This window comes from Eulemur rufifrons, chromosome 29 (assembly GCF_041146395.1).
Source record: "Eulemur rufifrons isolate Redbay chromosome 29, OSU_ERuf_1, whole genome shotgun sequence".
In the NCBI taxonomy this organism is placed as follows: domain Eukaryota; kingdom Metazoa; phylum Chordata; class Mammalia; order Primates; family Lemuridae; genus Eulemur; species Eulemur rufifrons.
The window spans coordinates 46,250,566-46,270,830 of NC_091011.1; the positions used below are offsets into that span (position 1 = coordinate 46,250,566).

The 20,265-nt window shown below is 35.7% G+C and overlaps 1 protein-coding gene across 4 annotated transcripts in view; it reads left to right on the forward strand.

Annotated features, from left to right (window-relative positions):
* Positions 1-20,265, forward strand: part of HEPACAM2 (HEPACAM family member 2) — a 43,366-nt gene that overhangs the window by 14,712 nt on the left and 8,389 nt on the right. For 3 of the 4 annotated variants that reach the window (XM_069462158.1, XM_069462155.1, XM_069462156.1), the window contains 6 exons: positions 421-705; positions 7,647-7,943; positions 18,232-18,357; positions 18,447-18,471; positions 18,569-18,606; positions 19,945-20,018. In XM_069462158.1, the coding sequence (XP_069318259.1) occupies positions 421-705; positions 7,647-7,943; positions 18,232-18,357; positions 18,447-18,471; positions 18,569-18,606; positions 19,945-20,018 (845 nt within the window). The remainder of the gene's footprint in view (positions 1-420; positions 706-7,646; positions 7,944-18,231; positions 18,358-18,446; positions 18,472-18,568; positions 18,607-19,944; positions 20,019-20,265) is intronic. The other variant, XM_069462157.1, reaches the window with a different exon arrangement.

Here is a 20,265-nt window from a genome sequence, read left to right on the forward strand (position 1 = left end):
AAATTTGGGTTTCCACATCCACCCCAACCAGCTAGTCCTGGGACATTAGGACAAGTCAAGAGAGGGGAATAACCACATACATTTTGCCGGTGAGAGTATACCTTTATAGTATGGGGGAAGGCACAATGACCAGGAAATAAGGAAGCTGGTATTTGCAACTACTAACTACGTTATCTATAATGTTAAGGGCTTCATTAAACAATCCTTGAAGAGTAAGTTCTAGAATTTGGTCATATTTTTATCATTTTGCATTTTCCATGACTTTTTATTCTCTGCTTTAATTATTGCCTGAGCGGTCTACATTTATAGAGTACAACTCTAGAATCGTTTCCCTAGGAGTTAATATTTGAAAGACCTCGTAGAGTTTTATTGCAATTCCATGAATGGAAAGAATCATTCCTATCTCTCTTGATATTGCAGATCCTGTCACAAAGCCAGTGGTGCAGACCCATCCTTCCTCTGGGGCTGTGGAGTATGTGGGGAATATGACTCTGACATGCCAGGTGGAAGGGGGCACTCGGCTAATTTACCAGTGGCTAAGAAATGGAAGGCCTGTCCACACCAGCTCCACCTATTCCTTTTCTCCCCAAAACAACACCCTTCATATTGCTCCAGTGACCAAGGAAGACATTGGGAATTACAGTTGCCTGGTGAAGAACCCTGTCAGTGAGATGGAAAGTGACATCATTATGCCCATCATATATTGTAAGTTTTTTTTTTTTCAAGAAATACTCAATGCATTTTGTTTTGTTTCTAAGAAGTTCTCATACGGGTAGTCATAGAGAATATAAGCACCAGATGTCTTTTGGTTTTTACCATTATTGTAGTTCAGTACTAGTTCTAATCACACCTGCTAGGCCCTGTCTTGTCATAAAATATATCTAATGAAACTATTTCTTGAAGATCAAATTGAGATACTGGCCAGTGACCATCCAGGTTGCATTTTGTGATTGAGTCCATTGTGTGACCTCATTTCCAATGCAAAGTAGGAATCTCAATTTCAAGAACCCAGAACTGTGTAGAGGCTGTGAAGAGAAAACTGAAAGAATACCTTGAGAGGAACATTTTTTCTTCTCCAAACATTACCATTCCTTAATTGAACATATTTTATTTTTCTACAGTAAAATATTTTCTTTATGTTGATTCTTTCTTATAGCTATTTATCTCTCCATCTACCTACCTATCTTTAAACTCTAGCCATAGATTTAAATTAAAAATTCCTCGGGAAAATTGCATAAACAACTATAGGCATATGCGAATATCATTTCCAAAATATACTTTTGTTTTGCTGTATAGTTCATTTTAATTTGGCAAAGTGAAAATAAGATCTTTCTTTCAAATATGCAAGTCTAAGCACCAAATTCATTATTATAGAATATGCTGTGATACACAGTGTGGAAAATATAAAATGGGAGAAAGAAACATAATCACACCTGCAAATGTTAAATATTATGCTTTAGACTCCTAAACCTTTTTTCCTTTCCTATGTTATTTGAAAGAATTAAAATACCCCAATTTGAATAAATTCATATTTCACAGAAGCCATCTTCTACTTACTGATTAAACTTTCTTCTTTACACTATTTTAGACATAGTCTATGAAAATCTCATGGAGAAATGTCTATCATGAGTACAGACTAATGACAGATAGTAGAAAGAAGAACACTTAGAAAATTTACAAACGCAGGTTCTACTTACACATAGTAAAGATGAATTCACTACATGACTTAAGAAAGATTATGACTCATTAATTGGTAATTATGAATATAGTACTATTGATTTTTTGTGTTATTTTTATGTTCAGATGTAGAAACCTTCACTTGTTCAACATTTCATTTTATCGATATTCATTCATTCACGTATTCATTCATTTATTCACTCATTCATTCATAGGTTGATTTAATTAAAAAATAAACCATGAGGGTCTTGTTTGTGCTGAGCAATTATTACCTATCACATAACACATAGAAACAACCCAGACTCATTAATTTAAGAATTTTTCTTGGTAGATATTGCTATTTTAGCCCTGTTTCAATATTTGTTTTTGTTTTGTTTTGTTGATTTCAGGTGACAAAAATTAAATAAAATGTATATTGTAACCTGATGATTTGTCATTTATCCTATCTGTTGATGTGGCATCAAACATGTTTGCAATCTTTACCATTTCATGCAAATGGGGAATATGCACCTTGGTTTATGTTACTCCTGCTTCTCTTTCTTCTTCTGGTTACCCTCGTCTTCCTTCATGACATCATCTTCTCCAGGAAGACTTACCTGTCCCTACTTGTCTCACCTCCTCAGGTCACTAAGAGGTTCACTGTGTTCCTGCAGTGTTCTATGCACGGCTCTTCCCCGGCTCTCACTGCATTGTATTTTCCCTGACTCTCCTTCACTTATAAGCACCCCGACCCCAAATGGTAATTCTGCACTACTCGTCTTTATATTCATGGGGCAACACTTGACACAGAGTAAGAACTCAATAGAGTTTCTTGAACTTGACAAAATGGAACAGATTATCTTTCTTCATATCCATTTCAGAGTCCATCATTGATGATGTTGTACAGAGGCTATATTCCCATTATAAAATGACAGCTTCTTCATTATAGTGCTTTGGCACTTTTTTCCCTGACCTTTAGCAAAATTCCTCAATAATCTAGTAAATGTAATATCTCAATATTCCTCCATTGAGGTCCACATCATAATTTAGAATTCCAGTATGAATCACCTATTCTGTTTTCTAAAGGCACTGTTTCCATGAACGTTTCTGTCATGAAAGCAGAAAGTATTTTTTATTTTGACAGAAAAAGGTATAACAAAATCTATCAAGATTGACCATGTATTTATGAGGTTATGATGTCATAATCTAATATTGGCCTTGGTGGAACACAATGTCAGGCCAATAACTCAGACAAATATCTACTTGCAGTTCACAAAACATATATGTCTTCTAGCTCCAGTTGTAAATAATAACCCAGTAACCACTGCGTTTTGTGTGCAACATATGGCAATGCTGCAGGGGAGAGCTCTAAGTGATAAAAATTAAAGAAGAAAAAAAAAGGTCATTCACAGTAAATACTTACCATCTGTTCCCAAGCAGGATGGCAAACAGCATCATGATGGAAATTTAGGTATTGTTCCCGCCCAGCCATAAATTGTTAAAGAGAACAGATGATATGTGATTTTACAAGTCATTTAGTAAACAGCCATTCCTGAGGCAAAGGTTCATTGCTATTGGGAGCTCTGTGCCAAAGGCAAGAGAGTGAACCATAATCCAAAGTCAAAATGGAATTATCCTTCTGCTTTCATCTTCAGTAGCAGAGGCCACTCTAGTTGAATCACTCCGAATATCTCCAATTAGATTGCCTGTTCACTTAAATAATGTACTAGGCTGCATTTCAAAGTAGAGAGATGGTCAGCCTGAAGCACTGATGATAAAAGGAGTAACATAGTGTAGTCAGAAGAAAATAGATTGTAAGCATTGTGTAGAGTGTGAGATATAATTGGCTAAATTTGTGTGTGTGTGTGTCTGTGTGTGTGTGTGTGTGTGTGTGTGAGAGAGAGAGAGAGAGAGACAGAACGAGCGAGCGCACACGCGCCAGGGCCGGGCGTAGAAGGAATACTTGAAGATCATACACTGAAATGTGGATATTGGTTCTCTGAACAGTAAAATTGCAAATGACTTTTCATCTTTGTGCTTCTCTGAGTTTTAGGATTTTCTGCAATGAACATGTGTTTCTTAAATAATCATATAAAATCTGTTACCTTTTAAGAAATCATATCAGAAGCAAGGAACTTAAGTGCTTCAGGGTGTTAGGTTCCAGGAGCTAGAAAACATGCTTGCAGAGCGGCAGGGGGTGGTGGGGGAGGGTACAGTTTGCAGGAGTTGAGGCCGATTCTGAAAAGCCAAATATAGCATAAAATTAAGACAGACATAAGAGAAAAGATTATGCTAATCATGAACCTCAACAAATGAGGAGTAGCAAAATCAAAATAAACGTAATTGAGTAAAGACGATAAGCATTATCTTCTTTTAAAAATACTTTTAAAGTATTTTTTTATTTTAAACTAGAATGATCTTATTAAATTAGGTCACAGGCCAGGTGTGGTGGCTCATACCTATAATCCCAGCCCTTTGGGAGGTGGGAGGATTGCTTGAGGACAGGAGTTTGAGACCAGCCTGGGCAACACAGGGAGACCCCCCCTATCCCTACAAAAAAAATAAAAAACATTAGCTGGGCATGGTGGCCTGTGCCTGTAGTCCCAACTACTTGGGAGACTGAGGTAGGAAGATTGCTTGAGCCCAGGAGTTTGAGGCTGCAGTGAGCTATACTTGTGCCGCTGCACTCTAGCCTGGGCAACAGAGCAAGATCCTGTCTCTAAAAACAACATAAAAATTAAAAATTTGTAAAAATAAATAAGGTCATTGACCAGCCATGGCTCTAAATGACTGTGGGCTTCCTCTACAAATTAAACCCACCCTCCAAAATTGAAATTGAAAAATTACTACTTGTGAGAACACTCCATTATGTTGCAAGGTCCTAAGGCAATCCCAAATGAGGAGTTCTCCAAAAAAAAAGTTCTGTATAGCATCAGCATGCTTTGAAAAGAGTAACACTCATTTGTATGTGTGTTAAATTATTAGACAATTCATATGTATAGCCACATTCTGTAAACACTGAAAAAGCAGTAGGAAGATGAAGACCTAAACTGAGTGACTGTATTTTTTATGATGACATTTCTCTTCTTTATCACGTCAGCCTTGCTATGCTCTCAGAGTTCAGTTTTTGTACATAGGCTAACGTTTCTTGCTCTTTCAAACTACGGTCAATTCCTCCTATTGGTTTCCTTCTATGTGAACCATAACCAGTACGCTCTAGTTGGTCATCTTTCCTTCCCTAATAGTCTATCAATGATGACAATTTGAAGGGACCTTGCAGCTGCACAGGACCTGAGATGATAGCCAAAGGATGTCTTCAACGTCTCTGATTCCCTCATAATACCTGGAATAGTATCATGCTCAAAGAACATCTCAATATTGATTTTGATTGAGTGAAAACAAAGTTTTGTTCTCATTACACTACTTGCTATTTAGTGGAATTCAGAATAAGAGGGTTCCATTTTACAGGACATTGTTCTAAACCCCTTATCACAGTAGTTTCACCTGAGACTATCACAGCCTGAAATGCCAGATCAGGGTTTTAGTACAGTCACAGGAAAGGAACACACATTTCTCCTCATTTTAATCTGCTACCTTTAGTTCCTGATTACTTTAAATTTGAAAGTACTAACTTCTGTGTTTGCTTTCTGAAAGCAGGGTTACCTCATGTAGACATACTAATATTTAATCTGTAGGATTCCTTCGTAGTTCTCCATGTCTTTAGAAAGAAAATGCATACATAAGGGTATATAATCTATTGTTTCACATCTTTAATTTCTGCTATATCTTTGAAAATTTGTTTCTCCAATGGTATCTTGGTCAGAAAATGCTGATATAATAGGGAACTACTCTGGGAATGTGCAACTGGAGATTGGCTTGCCAATATCCAAATTAGCTTTAGTGTGGCATGAATCATGATGTTTCAAAGATGTTAGAAAGAACCTTGATAATCAGTCATCTAATCCATCTTTTATGTTAAAAGATGACGAAAGTGAGACCCCAAAAGTTTAAATGACTTCTAAAGAATGAATAACTAATGATTGACAATTAGTACCCTCATGTCTAGTCACTACATTATATTATTCCACGTGTTAGTGGAATATAGTTGGTAAGTTAAAAAAAAATCAGGACCTTTGAAATTAGGTCACTACTAAGCAAACCATCCATACCCTTATCAAGTTTATAAATTCCTTGAGAATATGAATTATGGCTGATACTTCTGTTTCCCACATATACTAAATATATGATCTTACACTTTGTATCTTTCAAATAAATATTTGATTACTTAATGAAGTGATTACAGATTAATCTATAATTAGATAATAATTTATTGTAGAACTAATAATGTAAACTTTTCTGATATAGAAAATTATACCACTTACACTTTATTTCTTTTTAGGAAAGTAATATGAATGATTACATGCATATATTTTAGAGTACCAGTTCTGCTATTTAATAGCTATGTGATCATGGGCAAATAAATTTTTTAATTTTTTAAAATATCTCTTCCCCATCTTATAAATTAAAATAATAACATTCACTGCACAATGATTGCTTTAAATATTAAATATGGCTATATGCATAAGCACTTAAAGTGCCTTCACATGGCAAATAATAAATGTTGGTAATGATCAGCTGAAAAATGAGCACAAGCATAATTAAAACTTGAAGTTTTTTAGAATATAAGCCACGACTTAGGCCAGATGAGAAAACCTACCTAGCTGGGCAATAATTGTTTAGTCTCCTCTTTATTCTCTGAAGAAACTAATGGGAAATATGTCTTCATCTGCTGGCAGTCTGATGCCAAAGAAATGTTTTAATGTTTCAGGAGTACTGCAGTGTGAGAAAAAAACACCAAGGGATATCCATGACTAAGTCATTTATTGATGATCAATGAATATTTGTTAATGATAATGAAGATATATTTTTTCCAAATGGAATCCTAAGCTTAGCTTTAGGAGGGAAGAATTTTAAAAAAAATTTTAACTGCTAAAAATGTCATGAAACTGTAGAACACTCCTATATCTATTTGCACAAATCTGTGTTCCATGTAAAAACTATGTCTTTGATAAATATTTACATGACCTATCCTAGCACTGAGAAGAAACATATATAATGCCCAAAGTATGATTGTCAAAAAGAAAATAGTGGCCATAATCTGTTGTAAAAATATTTTCAAGTTCAATGACTGTTTCAGAAATACTGAGCTTGCATTTGTAAAAGCTAAAAAGGCTGATCTCATAGAAGGAGAGAGTAGAATGGTGGTTAGCAAAGGTGGGAAAGAGGCGGGAAGAGGAATAGCCAAAGCTTGAGTAACGGACACAAAAACACAACTAGATAGGAGGAATCAGTTCTTGTGTTCTATATACTGTAGGGTGACTATAGTTAACAACAAATTATTGCATATTTTCAAATAGCTAGAAGAGTGGATTTTGAATGTTTCCAACACAAAGACATGATAAATGTCTGAGGTGAAGGATGTGCTAATTACCCTCAATTTGATCAATACACACTGTATACATGTATTGAAATATCACACTGTATCCCATAAATATGTATGATTATTATGTGTTATATTATTACATTTTTTATATGTTATATTATTATATTTTATTATATAAAATTCAGCCAGTCACACACAAAAAAGAAAGATTGAGTTTATCTAACTAGGTTGCAGATTTATCAATACAGGACTCAAAAACTTAGCATCACAATCATGATGACAGTGTTTGTAAAATTATATACTAAGTTTCAGGCTTTTACTATTTCAAATCAGTTCAATCTCATCTCAAATAATTTCCATTTTCATGGATATCAGAATAAAATATTTAGATCCTCGTCATTTACTGGGAGTCTAAAGGAGGATCTGTTTGCCCAAGGCTAACTTGAAGCTTTTCAAGGGAACCGAAATGCTACTATGCTCTCCCAAACTCAAAAACTATATTATGATTATTTATGTTACCCTCTATTTCTTTTTTATATTGATGCAGATGGACCTTATGGACTTCAAGTGAATTCTGATAAAGGACTGAAAGTAGGGGGAGTGTTTACTGTTGACCTTGGAGAAGCCATCCTATTTGATTGTTCTGCTGATTCTTATCCCCCCAACATCTACTCCTGGATCCAGAGGGCTGACAATACAACATATGTCATTAAGCATGGGCCTCGCTTGGAAGTTGCTTCTGAGGAAGTAGCCCAGAAGACAACTGACTATGTCTGCTGTGCTTACAACAACATAACTGGAAGGCGAGATGAAACTCGTTTCACAGTTATAATCACTTCTATAGGTAAGTGTGACATGAAAGGAAGGGATCCCAATAAAACATAAATGCATGCTGGCCTTGCTTTTCCCCTATTTTATAACTACGTGGAGGAGAAAATCATTGTGGAACTACTCGTATACTCTAATAAGCTCTCTTTCCTAAGTTAATTGCGCCATGGTTTCTATGACTCAAAGAAAGAAAACCCAAAATGAAACAGAGGAGAAATTAAATTGCTGGTTGTGAGGGGCTATGAAGAAAAAGGGAATTCAATGAATTCCTTCTAAATGTGTATTCTTGCTTTCCTGATTTTACAGATAGGAATATAAGAGAAGCAGGCTGCTTATTTAGGGGATTTATATCTACTGTTGCATCAGGTCAAATGAATAAACCTCCGTGAGTTGGAAATTCTGTTTTTGTACTCCCATTTGACTTCCTTTCGCACTATCCTTCATGGTCTCCTCTTCCTCTTTCACTGTTTAAACAACTGAAATCTGTGGAAGTTCTCAGCAGGAGTCTCAACACCTTAGAAATTACAAAATTGTTTAAGTCTGTGAAATTTGGCATTCTTTAGCAGTCATCTGACTTTCAGAAAGGTTATCAATTGACAAAGGGTTAAGAATCACTGCCTAAAATATTGATGTCCACAAAATCCCCATCCTTCCAAGCCTTCTCTTCTGACTCTATGGTATGATTTCATTCTCCTATATGATTTTCTGTATAATTTCATTCATTCCCATGGCTTCGTGTAACACTGGTGCACCCCAAATCTATACCTGTAAAGCTCTAAAACTGCACACCCAGATGCCTCTGAATGTCTCTGCTTAGAAGTACCAGAGGCAGCAAACAGGTCTAATGTATCAAAACTGAACCAGCTTCTTTCCCCCAAATTGCCATTCTGTCTGTATTCTCTATTTGAGTGAATGGCCCTACTAACTACCAACCTAAGACAGAAAGCTAAATGTCACCCCAGACTCTTTCCTCTTGCTTATTACCATGCCCCACATTCAATCACCAAGTTCTGCCCATTCTCTTTCCTTTCTCAGATCCATCCTCTTCTCTCCTTCTTTCTTCTTTTTTCTTTCTTTACTTCTATATTTCTTTTCTCCTCCTTCTCCATCTCCCTTTCCCGTCTATGCTCCTACTCGTTCTCCCTTTTCTTCTTCCTCTTCTACCACTACTATCAAGTTTTTCCCCAACTCTCCTTTGCATACAGAAAAAGACAAGCCAGATTCCACTTGGGGAAAACCTTTGGACAGGAAGTGGTAGTTAAGGTCCCTATGATTGGTGGAGGACCAAGTTCACAAAAGGCACCACTCACTAATACCTTTTCCATTGACGCCTTCTCTTTCTTCATCTTTATAGGCCTGTGCCTAGAACAGGACCCATAACAGAGAGAAACTCAATAAATTTTGTTGAATAAATGAAGCAAGCAATAACACAAATGAATTCTTATAATCCTTAGGCTAACCTTTTCAGTATGTGGCCCCTGCACTACCTGCATCAAAATCACCTGAAAAGGTTGCTAAGAATGTAGTTTCATTAAGACATTTCAGACCTATTGGATCAAGATCTTTCAGGGAACACCTGGGAGCCAGAATATTTAGCATACACAGGTGTGACAACCACTTGGTCGAGATGTTTTTCCTCCATAGCATTGTGAATTTATTAAAAAGCTCTTAAAGAGCCATCAAGAATTATAAGACTATCACAAACCTGCAGTTGTGATGAAGAAATGTGTAATGGATAGGGTCCTCTTAAAATTCCTTAAGGTCAAGGGTATTTATATTTGTAAAATCATCTGAGTATATTAGAATTTACATATTGTCATGGTGGGGTTTTGTCTTTAATATGAAGAAAATTTTACACTCTCTATAAGAGTGTTATCTGGTAGGACTTTCTACAATGAAAGACATGTTCAAGATCTGCACTGTTCAATATGGTAACCACTAGCCTCATTTGGCTTTGGGGCACTGAAAATATGGCTATGCAACTGAGAAAATAAATTTTTATTGTATTTCATTTCTATTAATTTTAATTTAAATGTAGATGGCCACATGTATCTAGTAGCTACCATATCGGACAATGCAGCTCTAGGACTTTTACCTGAATTATACTTCATTTGTGCAGTGGATAATAATATATTTCCCTTGTAAGCCCTCAAAGCATATGTGTGTTTAGGGTGATATAAATTTGGCACTCATTTATTCATTCATTATTTAGTACCTATTATGGGCCAAATACTGGAGTAGGCACTAAGAATTCCATGTGAAAAAATAATTCCTGCTAATAAAATTCCTGCTCATAATCTAATATGGGTGGCAAAAACAAGTAAACAGCTATGGTATAGACTTTGCTTTCTATTTTACTAAATTTTTAATAGTCATAACCAGCTTTTCACCCCAGTAGCTAACCAAGACATAATTGTAAAGCGAGCCATAATTAAGCATATAAAATAGTTTAATAGTGATCCAGATGTCATCTTAGACTTGTTCCTCATGGTCATTGCAAGTGAAAACATGGCTATAATATGTAGACATGTACTACGGTTAGGCTTTTCCACTGCCTAAACTTTCTTCATTAATATTTAGCCAAGATATTTTCATAATATTAGAAGTGAAGCCCCCAATATTTGATCAAGATCTTATTACCAAGGTCCAAAGACAGCTATAGTCTTCACATCAGATAATTGCCTTTTGCAAAATCTAAAAAACCTGTTTGACCTGTACGAAGACCAAGCATTTGTTATTATAGTAAATAAGAACAGGTGCTTATTTTTCAGAGGGATTCAGAGTTGTCAACATTAGTGACCTCTTTGTGGTTTTTAGGGCTATTTTCCAACCCCCAAGTGTTCACAGAACTTTAACACAAACAGTGGCAAAATGGGTAAGAAAATGAATAGGATTGATGTGTTTTGTTAAATATTTGATCTTTTCTAAGTTTCCAAATGAATGACTCTCGCAATGTAGATTAAGCATACACCAACCTACAATTATAAATGACCATCACTTGTAACTATCAATTGTGCACTACGGATCATCCACTCTGCTGAATAAACTATATTAAGACCTGTGGAGAATTTGAAATCATTTAAAAGGATAAAGTACCAGCTTTTGAGATGTTCCCAGAATCAAGCTGGTGTTTGATGTAGCCAGAGTCAAGCTGTATAAAATAGATGAACTTCTTTGTTTTTAATGAGACAAAAAATATGGTCAAAAAGTTTCAGCAATAAGATGTGGAAGGCAAAGTAAAAAGGATTCAAAGATGACTCCAAGGTCACAGATATGGAAAGAAAATAATAAGGTCAGGAAATAATCAAAAGTTTTATTGGAGATTTTCAGTGGGGAGAGGAAGGCTGGAGAAAATAACAATTAGCTTTGTGTTTTTCTGCCTGTGTAAGAATAGACCAAATGACGATTTCCACCTCTGTAGGTTATGATTCACATCTAATTTGACATATTACTTGGCCTTTTGGTACCTCACTGAGAATATCTCAGTGGAGAGATATTCTAAAGAAAACAAAGATAATGGGCAAAGTCATACAGCTAGTAAGTAATAAAATAGTATCTGAATTCAAAGCTCTCATTTTTTAACCACTATACAAACTGTCTCCTTTGATGTAACTGAGAATGTTGATGAGACTACACTCTTTCTAAAACATATGTATAGGGTTACACAGAGTATAGTGTATATTTTCTCACACATATCTAATGCTATATACATAGAGATATTCTGATTTGTCTATGACATGTGTATAATTTCATATTAAAGAGAAATTATGAAATATCTATAATTAAAAATAATATCTATAATGTTTCAAGGAAAAAATAGCTATTAGCATAGTAAAGTAGCATTTGTATTTTGAAAAACAATTCATTTTATTACCTTAATTAAGGATTTCCTTGAATGCAGATGTCCCTAAAGTTTTACCTGAGCCTAAATTGCTATTGTGACAGGCAGTATATATAAAATGAAAATGTTCATGGAAGTGTAGTCATCTGATCAGAATTCAAATGTTCACATTTAATGAAAGCAATCAAATTTATAAATAGAGTTTCCTAGGGCCCATGGACCTAGCTTGAGATTTAGCCATAATAGAAATGTTTTGAGTTTGTATGTGATCCTGAGAAATCTACCATTTTTATAATTATTTATATTCCACATGTTTTTATAAAGAAGTGAACAAGAAAAAGATCCAAGGCAAGAAAATGAATTTACTAATTTCTTCTATCTAGAAATTACTCATTTCAAGGCCTCCAGGAGATGTATTTCACTATAGGCTGCCGCAGATAATTGAGATAGAACTATAACCCTGACGTGCAGACTCTGAGACCTTAGGCGACATCTGCATGGCAACTAGTGTAGAATAACTGTGTCTGTCAGGCGGGGCCATGGTGGAGTGTGGAAATAGCACACGCAATATGGCGCCTTCATCTCTGTAGGGATATGAATCAGCTGCCACAATCAGTGAACAGATTGGACAAGAGCAATCTCAGGACTCCATTTTGATCTAGAAATAGATACACTGACTGGTAGCATATGGCTGTCCTGTTGGGTGCAGTTTCTCAAACAGCAGGGTTGCGATACCATGGATACCACACCTCTTGCCCATATTTGCAGTTAACATGTTATTCCATTTTATTTGTTTGCCTAAGGAGGGGGCAAATAGCATTTGCACTAGGGCTTTGGTAAATGAGTCAATCATGTTTAAATAATGGAAGAATGGCATGCTATGTGCTAAAGAATAGTGTAAACTCTCTGGAAGGAGAAAGAAGGGAGCTCCAGCAAGTTTCCAAAACAGCATTAGGGAATCTCTATACATTCTCTGTGGCAATAGGGTCAGAATTTCCCTGTTGTCTTATTTTCAAGTTGGCATTCATCTCTCCAAAACACACTTGCCTAGGGCTGAGACCACAGCAACTGTGCCCCTTTATTTTATGCTTGACTTGGCATTTTTTATTTTGTGAAACAGAACAAATTTCAAATGCTAGACCTCATAAACCTTGTGTGTTCTGGGATAGAGAAGCAGTGCTGAGAGCAGAGAGACAGGATGCTCTAGAGGAGGGGCCTAACAAGAAAGATCATTTGTTCTGAGAAAAAGGTTATCCCTATGCCTCATTCTCCATGGGAAGGACTCTTGGCTTTTGCAACAGCCAAGGTTTGGGGCTGACAGGCACTGGTCACTACAGGGAGGTTCTCTGATGTAGGGTAAACACAGGCCAAGGGGAAGAGGCAAGAGGGCAACAAGGAAGGAATCTGAAGAAATAAGAAGGAATGAGGGAGGAGAAGAGTGTGGGATCCTCTGCAGGAGAGAACATGCAAATGAGGTCATTTTTAGTAAATACATATCAAAAGGGACAAAAAGTTAAAACTGTAGGAGAGGGGAGGATATGTGACTTATCTAGCACAAAATATCGAATCATTGTATATTAAACCTATCTTTAATATGAACTTATTCTTACATCATGGAAGAAGATGGAAACAGTAAGTGGTAGAAGTATTCATATTGATTAGAATTTTTTTCATCCCAAAAGTCTAAGCCACAAATAAAAATGTATAACTAACAAGCAAATAGAGAGGAAAAGAGGAATAAAATAAAATTCTGATTAATCCAAATTAAGACAAGAAAAGAGACAAAAAAATAAAAATGTAGGAAATATAGAAAAAAGAAGTTTGTGTATCTAAACTTAAATACATTAGTAATCATATTAGGTATTAATGCACTAAATATTTCAACTAAAATACAAATATCATCAAACTGGATTGAAAAATACTATTTGCTGCTTATAGAATACACACCTTATATATAAAGATACTGAAAGATTTAAAGTAAATAGATGAACGAATAAGCTGTACAAACAGCCAAAAGAAAGCGGACATAGCTGTACACAGCAGTTTCTCTAATAACATTTCGTTCAACATCATTTCGTTATAACATTGATGAGAAAAAAAATCAATTCCCTTGGAGGCCACTGTCTGTATGGTATTGGTACATTCTCTCCGTGTTTGTGTGGGTTTTCTCCAGGTACTCCAGTTTGCTCCCACATCCCAAAGATGTCCACATTAAGTGAATTAATGTATCGAAATCATCCCAATCTGAGTGAGTGTGGGTGTGAGTGTACCTACAATGGGATGGTGGTGTCCTGTCTAGGTTGGGTTCCCACCTTGGACTCTGAACTGCCAGGATAGCCTCTAGCCACCTATAACCCTGAGCTGAAATAAGTGGATTAGAAAATGAATGAATGAGTATAAATTATTGTCAAATAAAAATTTGTAAAGTCTACAACAATCATACAAATACACGACAATAAACCATGTGGTGTGAAAGCGCTCAGCAAGCCCATCAGATTTGTGATTGTTTCTGCACTGCGTGGTGGGAGGGGGTGTTCCTTACAGTTTTTGCTTTGCAAACATTTATTCCTTGATTTAACCCACCACCACAACCACCCTCACTCGATGATTCACCAAAAATTGGGTAAATATTGATCTTACTTGTTTTTGTAATCTTTCTTAAAAGTACGTATAGCTCACATTTATGTCCATGTTTAATATTAGAAATGTTTTGGGTCTTTATTTAGAACTTTGCTCATATTTCTGTGGCCAGAAGTATGCTGTAGGAATCCTTACCTATGGTAAAATTGGTTTCGTTATACATCGTTGTGCTTAAAGTCACAGTTTCCAAGAAGTTATCAATGATCTTAAGTGGGGACTCACTGTACTAATATCAGATAACTTATATAAGAAGCATTACTTCAGATAAAAGGTGAATATTTCATAAGAGTAAAGTGGTCTATCCAGCAAGAAGACATAAAAATTCTGAATTTGTATGCATCTAACAGTATAGCTCCAAAGTGCACCTAATAAATAGCAAAAATTGACAGAAAAATAGAAAACTTCACAAAGTGGGAGATTTTAACTATCTCTCTCAATAACTGATAAACAGACAAAAACTTAGTAGAAATAGAGAAAACCTCCACCCTTACCTAACTGAAATAATATAAAATACTACATGCAAATGCAGAGCATGCCTTCTTTTCATATGATCATTTGTATGATCATTTAAAAAAAAAAACTCTACCCCCTAAATCCATTACAATAAAAAAATTAACGAATTTCAAAGGATTGCATTCTAACAAGAATGAGATTAAGCAAAAAATCAATAACAGAAAGAAAACTAGAAAACTCCCAACTCAAAGAAATTAAGCAATATACTTTATATAACCCATAGGTCAAATAAGAAATCTCAATGAAAATTAGAAAATATTTTAGGCTTAATGATAACAAAATTAGTACTTTTCAAAACTCAGAGAATGTTGCTCTATAATTAGATTGCCTGCAATTAAGAAAATGATGGAGAAAATAATAATGCAGATTAAACTTAAAAGTATATTGTGTTTGTAGCCATTATATTATATATGCCACATAAAATTGAGGAAATATTCTTCCAGTATTCAAAAATCTTTTTCAGTACTGCAAAGAAGTCATTCACATCACTGATGAATGAATGAAGTTCCAATATATGTCATTGTTGTTTCACTTTCATCTGACTATTTTTAAATATCAGTGAACATTCATGTTGAAACTATACTTGTTTATCAATGATGTAAGTGATTTTTTTGCTGAACTGGATAGTAATAAAGCATTTATTTGAAGTATAAGTTTGTCAAAACATAGTTGACTTTCACATATAGGTTAACTACAGATGCAAGAGTTCCACAAAAATCAACAAAAGCATTCCATGAGAATCAATTGACTATATAGAATTAACACTAAAGAGTATTGCATATTTTATTTGTAAGGTATGTGCCACCCATCTTTTATATCAGTAAAACTTATGACTAATATATGTATATATGTGCAATTTTTTAAGACTAAATTGCTAGCATGCCACTGCATATAGTGTCCTATTTACAAAATAAACTTCATGTAAACCTCTGTGTCTGTCCCAAATCATAGAGTATCAGAGCAAGAAATTAAAGAGCAGTCACTCTACCCTCCTCATTTCACTAAGTGAAAATCAAAACCCTGAGGGTCAGGTGGCTCATTTCTAAATTATATGTTCTTAGAAAGAACAAACCTATGAAGCAGGAGCACAATATCCCCAGAAAAGCAGACTAAGACCTCACAAAAAGATAACCCAAGTGCTCAGTCATTCCAAACCCAAAGGTCAACTTTCTAACCGTGGGAGAACATGAATTAATCTATAACTTATTAACAAAGAGAAGGAAAAATAATCTTTCTAATATGTTGTATGATGTTATAGTCTACATCTAGAATCAATAAATTGCCATTCTAGTTCATTTTAAACCACCTTGCATTTATTTCTTCCATCCAAGTTTTAAAAGAGTTTAATTTAAGATCTGTTTAAAGGCAATAAATATCACACATCTATTACAATCCCATAGAAGAATATTTTTTTAAGAATGCAGTTCTCTGAATACATATCAGAAATGTATAAACTTCCCATCAGAGATAGTGAAAATTTTTGATAATAAAAAACAACCTTGTTTAACTCCTGAGAACTTACGGAGAATATCAGAACAGTGTTGTATGGGGAAATTAGAAGAAACAACATGGTTTCCATGACTTGTTTACTAGAGTTTGGTATTTATGATCTATACTACATTATGAAAAGATTATGGGAAGATTAAAAAATGAAAGTATTCCAGATGGAAAAGCCAAGAGAATGTATTTAGGTCCACACTGAGAGAAGGAAAAGATTAAGCTTCCTGCTTCTCTTGGCTGCTGGAGACCTCAGCAGAGGCTTTAGGGTGAAAGATGACAAGGTGCAGGCTGGATAGTTATTGCAGAGCTGGACGGCCACTGTGTTCTTCAGCGCACGTGGATTCTCCAGGCTGTTTTCCACCACTGCAGGATGGAAGTGGCATCACATGACTTTCACTCCCACATTAATCTGGACAGACAGGCAACTGCCATGATTCATTTCCACATCAATATCTGATTCACATCTGAAGACATCTGTTACTTGCACTTGGTGGAGGTTTCAACTACTTCCTACTCTATATATTAGCTTATGACTAAACATATTATAGTATGGAGCTGGTCTTAACATAGCCACAGTTAATTAGTTGTGTTAAACTAACGTTAAAGAGGCAGGGCGTGGTGACTCGTGCCTGTAATTCTAGCACTTTGGGAAGCCAAGGTGGGAAGATTGCTTAAAGCCAGGAGTTTGAGATCAACCTAGGCAACCAAGGGAGACCTTCCCCACAAAAAAATAAAAAATAAAAAAATAAATCTGGGTGTGGTGGCACCCACCTATAGTCCCAGCTACTTGGGAGGCTGAGATAGGAGGACCACTTGAGCCCAGGAGTTCAAGCCTGCAGTAAGCTATGATCATGCCACTGCGCTCCAACCTGGGTGACAGAGAGAGACCCTGTCTCTAAAATAATAATAATAAAATAACATTAAAGGGAGGCAACATTAAATGTTAAGAGCCCAGGGTCACATCTGGACTCTATGACTTACAACCTGAGTGAATTTGGACAAACCTCAATTTCCTCACCCATAAGAGGGGATGATAAAATTATCTCTCCCTAACAACACTGTTGTGAAGATTGAGTTAGTTGTATGAATCATGCACAGAGCCTGACATATTGTAAGCACTCAGCGGATGGTTAGTTATTGGCACCATATTTTATATAGTGTTATTAATAAGGGTAATGACTTACAAAACAAAGTGGCTTTTAGTCACTAGGTAGGACTTTAAATATTTTATCGAAAATCACACAATCCTATTTTAAGGATTGACATTTCTGTATTGGTCAAAAATTAGTAAAGTGCATTTGAAATGATGATCACTGCCCCTCTCACACCTTTAATCACATACCATCTCCCTAGAAAATTTATATACTTGAAATATACTAAAAGAGTGAAATGGAAGCAGGGGAGAGACAGAGAGAGCAAAAACAACCTAGCATCTGGGGATGTAGAGATGATGAGATGAAACAGATCTAAGTTAAGGTGGCAAACACAGTAGAGACGTATGACATGAGCTATTCGCTACATCTAATATAATACAACCTATCAGTATTATCCTGGGTAGCTCACCACATTTCCAATCACAAAACATCCCTAGGGAGTTTAGTTAGTGTGTGTTCTATAATAGGTGCTTTCTTTCCATTTGGTGTCTCTCTCTCTCCCCCCCCTTCTGTGTATATGTGTATATATATTTGTATATATATGCATTATATACATATATATTTGCAATAGTGTCTCATTTAAGATAAAGCATTAAAAAGTCAAATAATATATCGTAGTAATTTATTACTAAAAATATATTTGTCTTTTTATTTAGGACTGGAGAAGCTTGCACAAAAAGGGAAATCATTGTCCCCTTTAGCATGCATAACTGGGATATCACTATTTTTGATTATATCCATGTGTCTTCTCTTCCTATGGAAAAAGTATCAACCCCACAAAGGTAGGTTAAAATTAGAAAAATGTTTTTAAAGTTTTGTATACGTATGCTAAAAAGTACCTTACTATGGTTTCTTTTTCTCTTGATTTCAGTTATAAAACAGAAGCTAGAAGGCAGGTAATGCATGTGTTTCTATGAAAATAGTTTTTTTTTTTTCTTGAATGCTTTTTCCTTAATTATGATCCCTGACAGAAATACCTGTTTGTCTTCTCAGGCCAGAAACTGAATACAGGAAAGCTCAAACATTTTCAGGTAATGGCCAGGCTGAAAAAGGCTATTATCAGTGTTAATGTTTATTAAATAATATTATTGATATCAATTATTATGTTAGTAATGTAACAGAAGTTATATAAGCTAATATTAATATAACATTAGCAATCCCTTACCTTTGAGTAGAGCCCTCATGCTACAAAGTGCTATCCTTTTTATTGGTTTTATGTAAATCATATAAGTCTGTGAGATCAACCTGGAAAGCACTCTTAACTCCATTATACTGGCAAGAGAACTAAGGATCAGGGAGATTAAGTCACTTGCCCAGAGTCACTGAGTTTTGCTGAATCCGTTGATCCTATTAGTACTATTTTGAAAATGCCAAAGTGTTCTCTCACTTTAATTCCTAAAGTAGATTTAATGCTGGCAGTTCTATCCCAAAGAGAAGAGCAAAGGGAGGTCTGACAGGGACAAGTGCTGCTTCCTTGTCCCCATTGTAACCCTCCCTGTCATCAATATTGACTGTACTGACTTGCAAATTAACAATGGAGCTTTTTCTCATGCCATGGAGTCACAGGGAGTCAGGTTTCAGTTCCATATATGCCACTTTCCCCCTGTGTCACCTTGGGAAAATTGTTTTTCTTGCCCTCAACTTCCTCATCTATTTGATAGAGATAAAAACTTCGCCCTAGTGTTGCTATGACAATTAAATAAAGTGGTGTAGGTGGAGTGCCTAGTATGGTGTCTGGATGCTTAATAAATGTGGGTCTTCTTCCTCTTATGTAGCCCTTCCTCACAAATGACAGAATGTCAGAGCTGGGAAGGGCCCAAAGACCATCTAATTCCTCCCAACCACCTCCACCCCCATCATTCTATAGATGATAGTTAGGTGCTATTGATATCGACATTGTATTGTCTTGTCTTATATTGCATTTTGTATGTTTGGGAAGCTGCAGTTATTTATTTGTTCTTTTTAGTTCTGGTTGTGTCTGTTAGATCTAGCAGGGTGCAGTAGATACTATGGGTGGACCAAGAGCTGAAGCCTTGGTGACCTCCAGGCTGAAGCCTTGGTGTCCATGAGTCTCTGGTACAAAGGCCAAGCCTGCCCACATGTGTGTGTTTGAATATATAATATGCTGTTCCCACCTCAGGCTTTGAGAATAATTGTTCCAATTCAGTTTCAATTCTCAGGTTTAGAAAGGATGATTTCCAACACTGCTTTATGGTAATAAGACTATAGGGGATTAGGAAATGTTAAATTGGTTTTGTACACATAGCACTTAAGACAGACAGTAAAGATGAGTTTTACAAAGGTTTTTAAAAACAACAATAGCACATCAAGGCATTTGGTTTGTAAGTAGCATTTGTTTTACATTTCAGGCCATGAAGATGCTCTGGATGACTTCGGAATATATGAATTTGTTGCTTTTCCAGATGCTTCTGGTGTTCCCAGGGTTGGTTTCCCTAGTGGCTGATTAACCAAGAAGTAGTATTCTGCTTCACCAGAGGTGTAAGCAGCATTCATTTAAACACTTGGAAAGTGTGGGCAAACGTCTGCATTGCCCATTACTGCATTAAGCAGTGTTGACTTGCTCTATAGTGAATGATGTTGCCAGATCTGGGGAGCTAAAGCATCTTTCTTGGCCTTTATGAGTAAAGCTAACACAAATAAGAAAGTTATGCCAGTTCATAAATATTCTC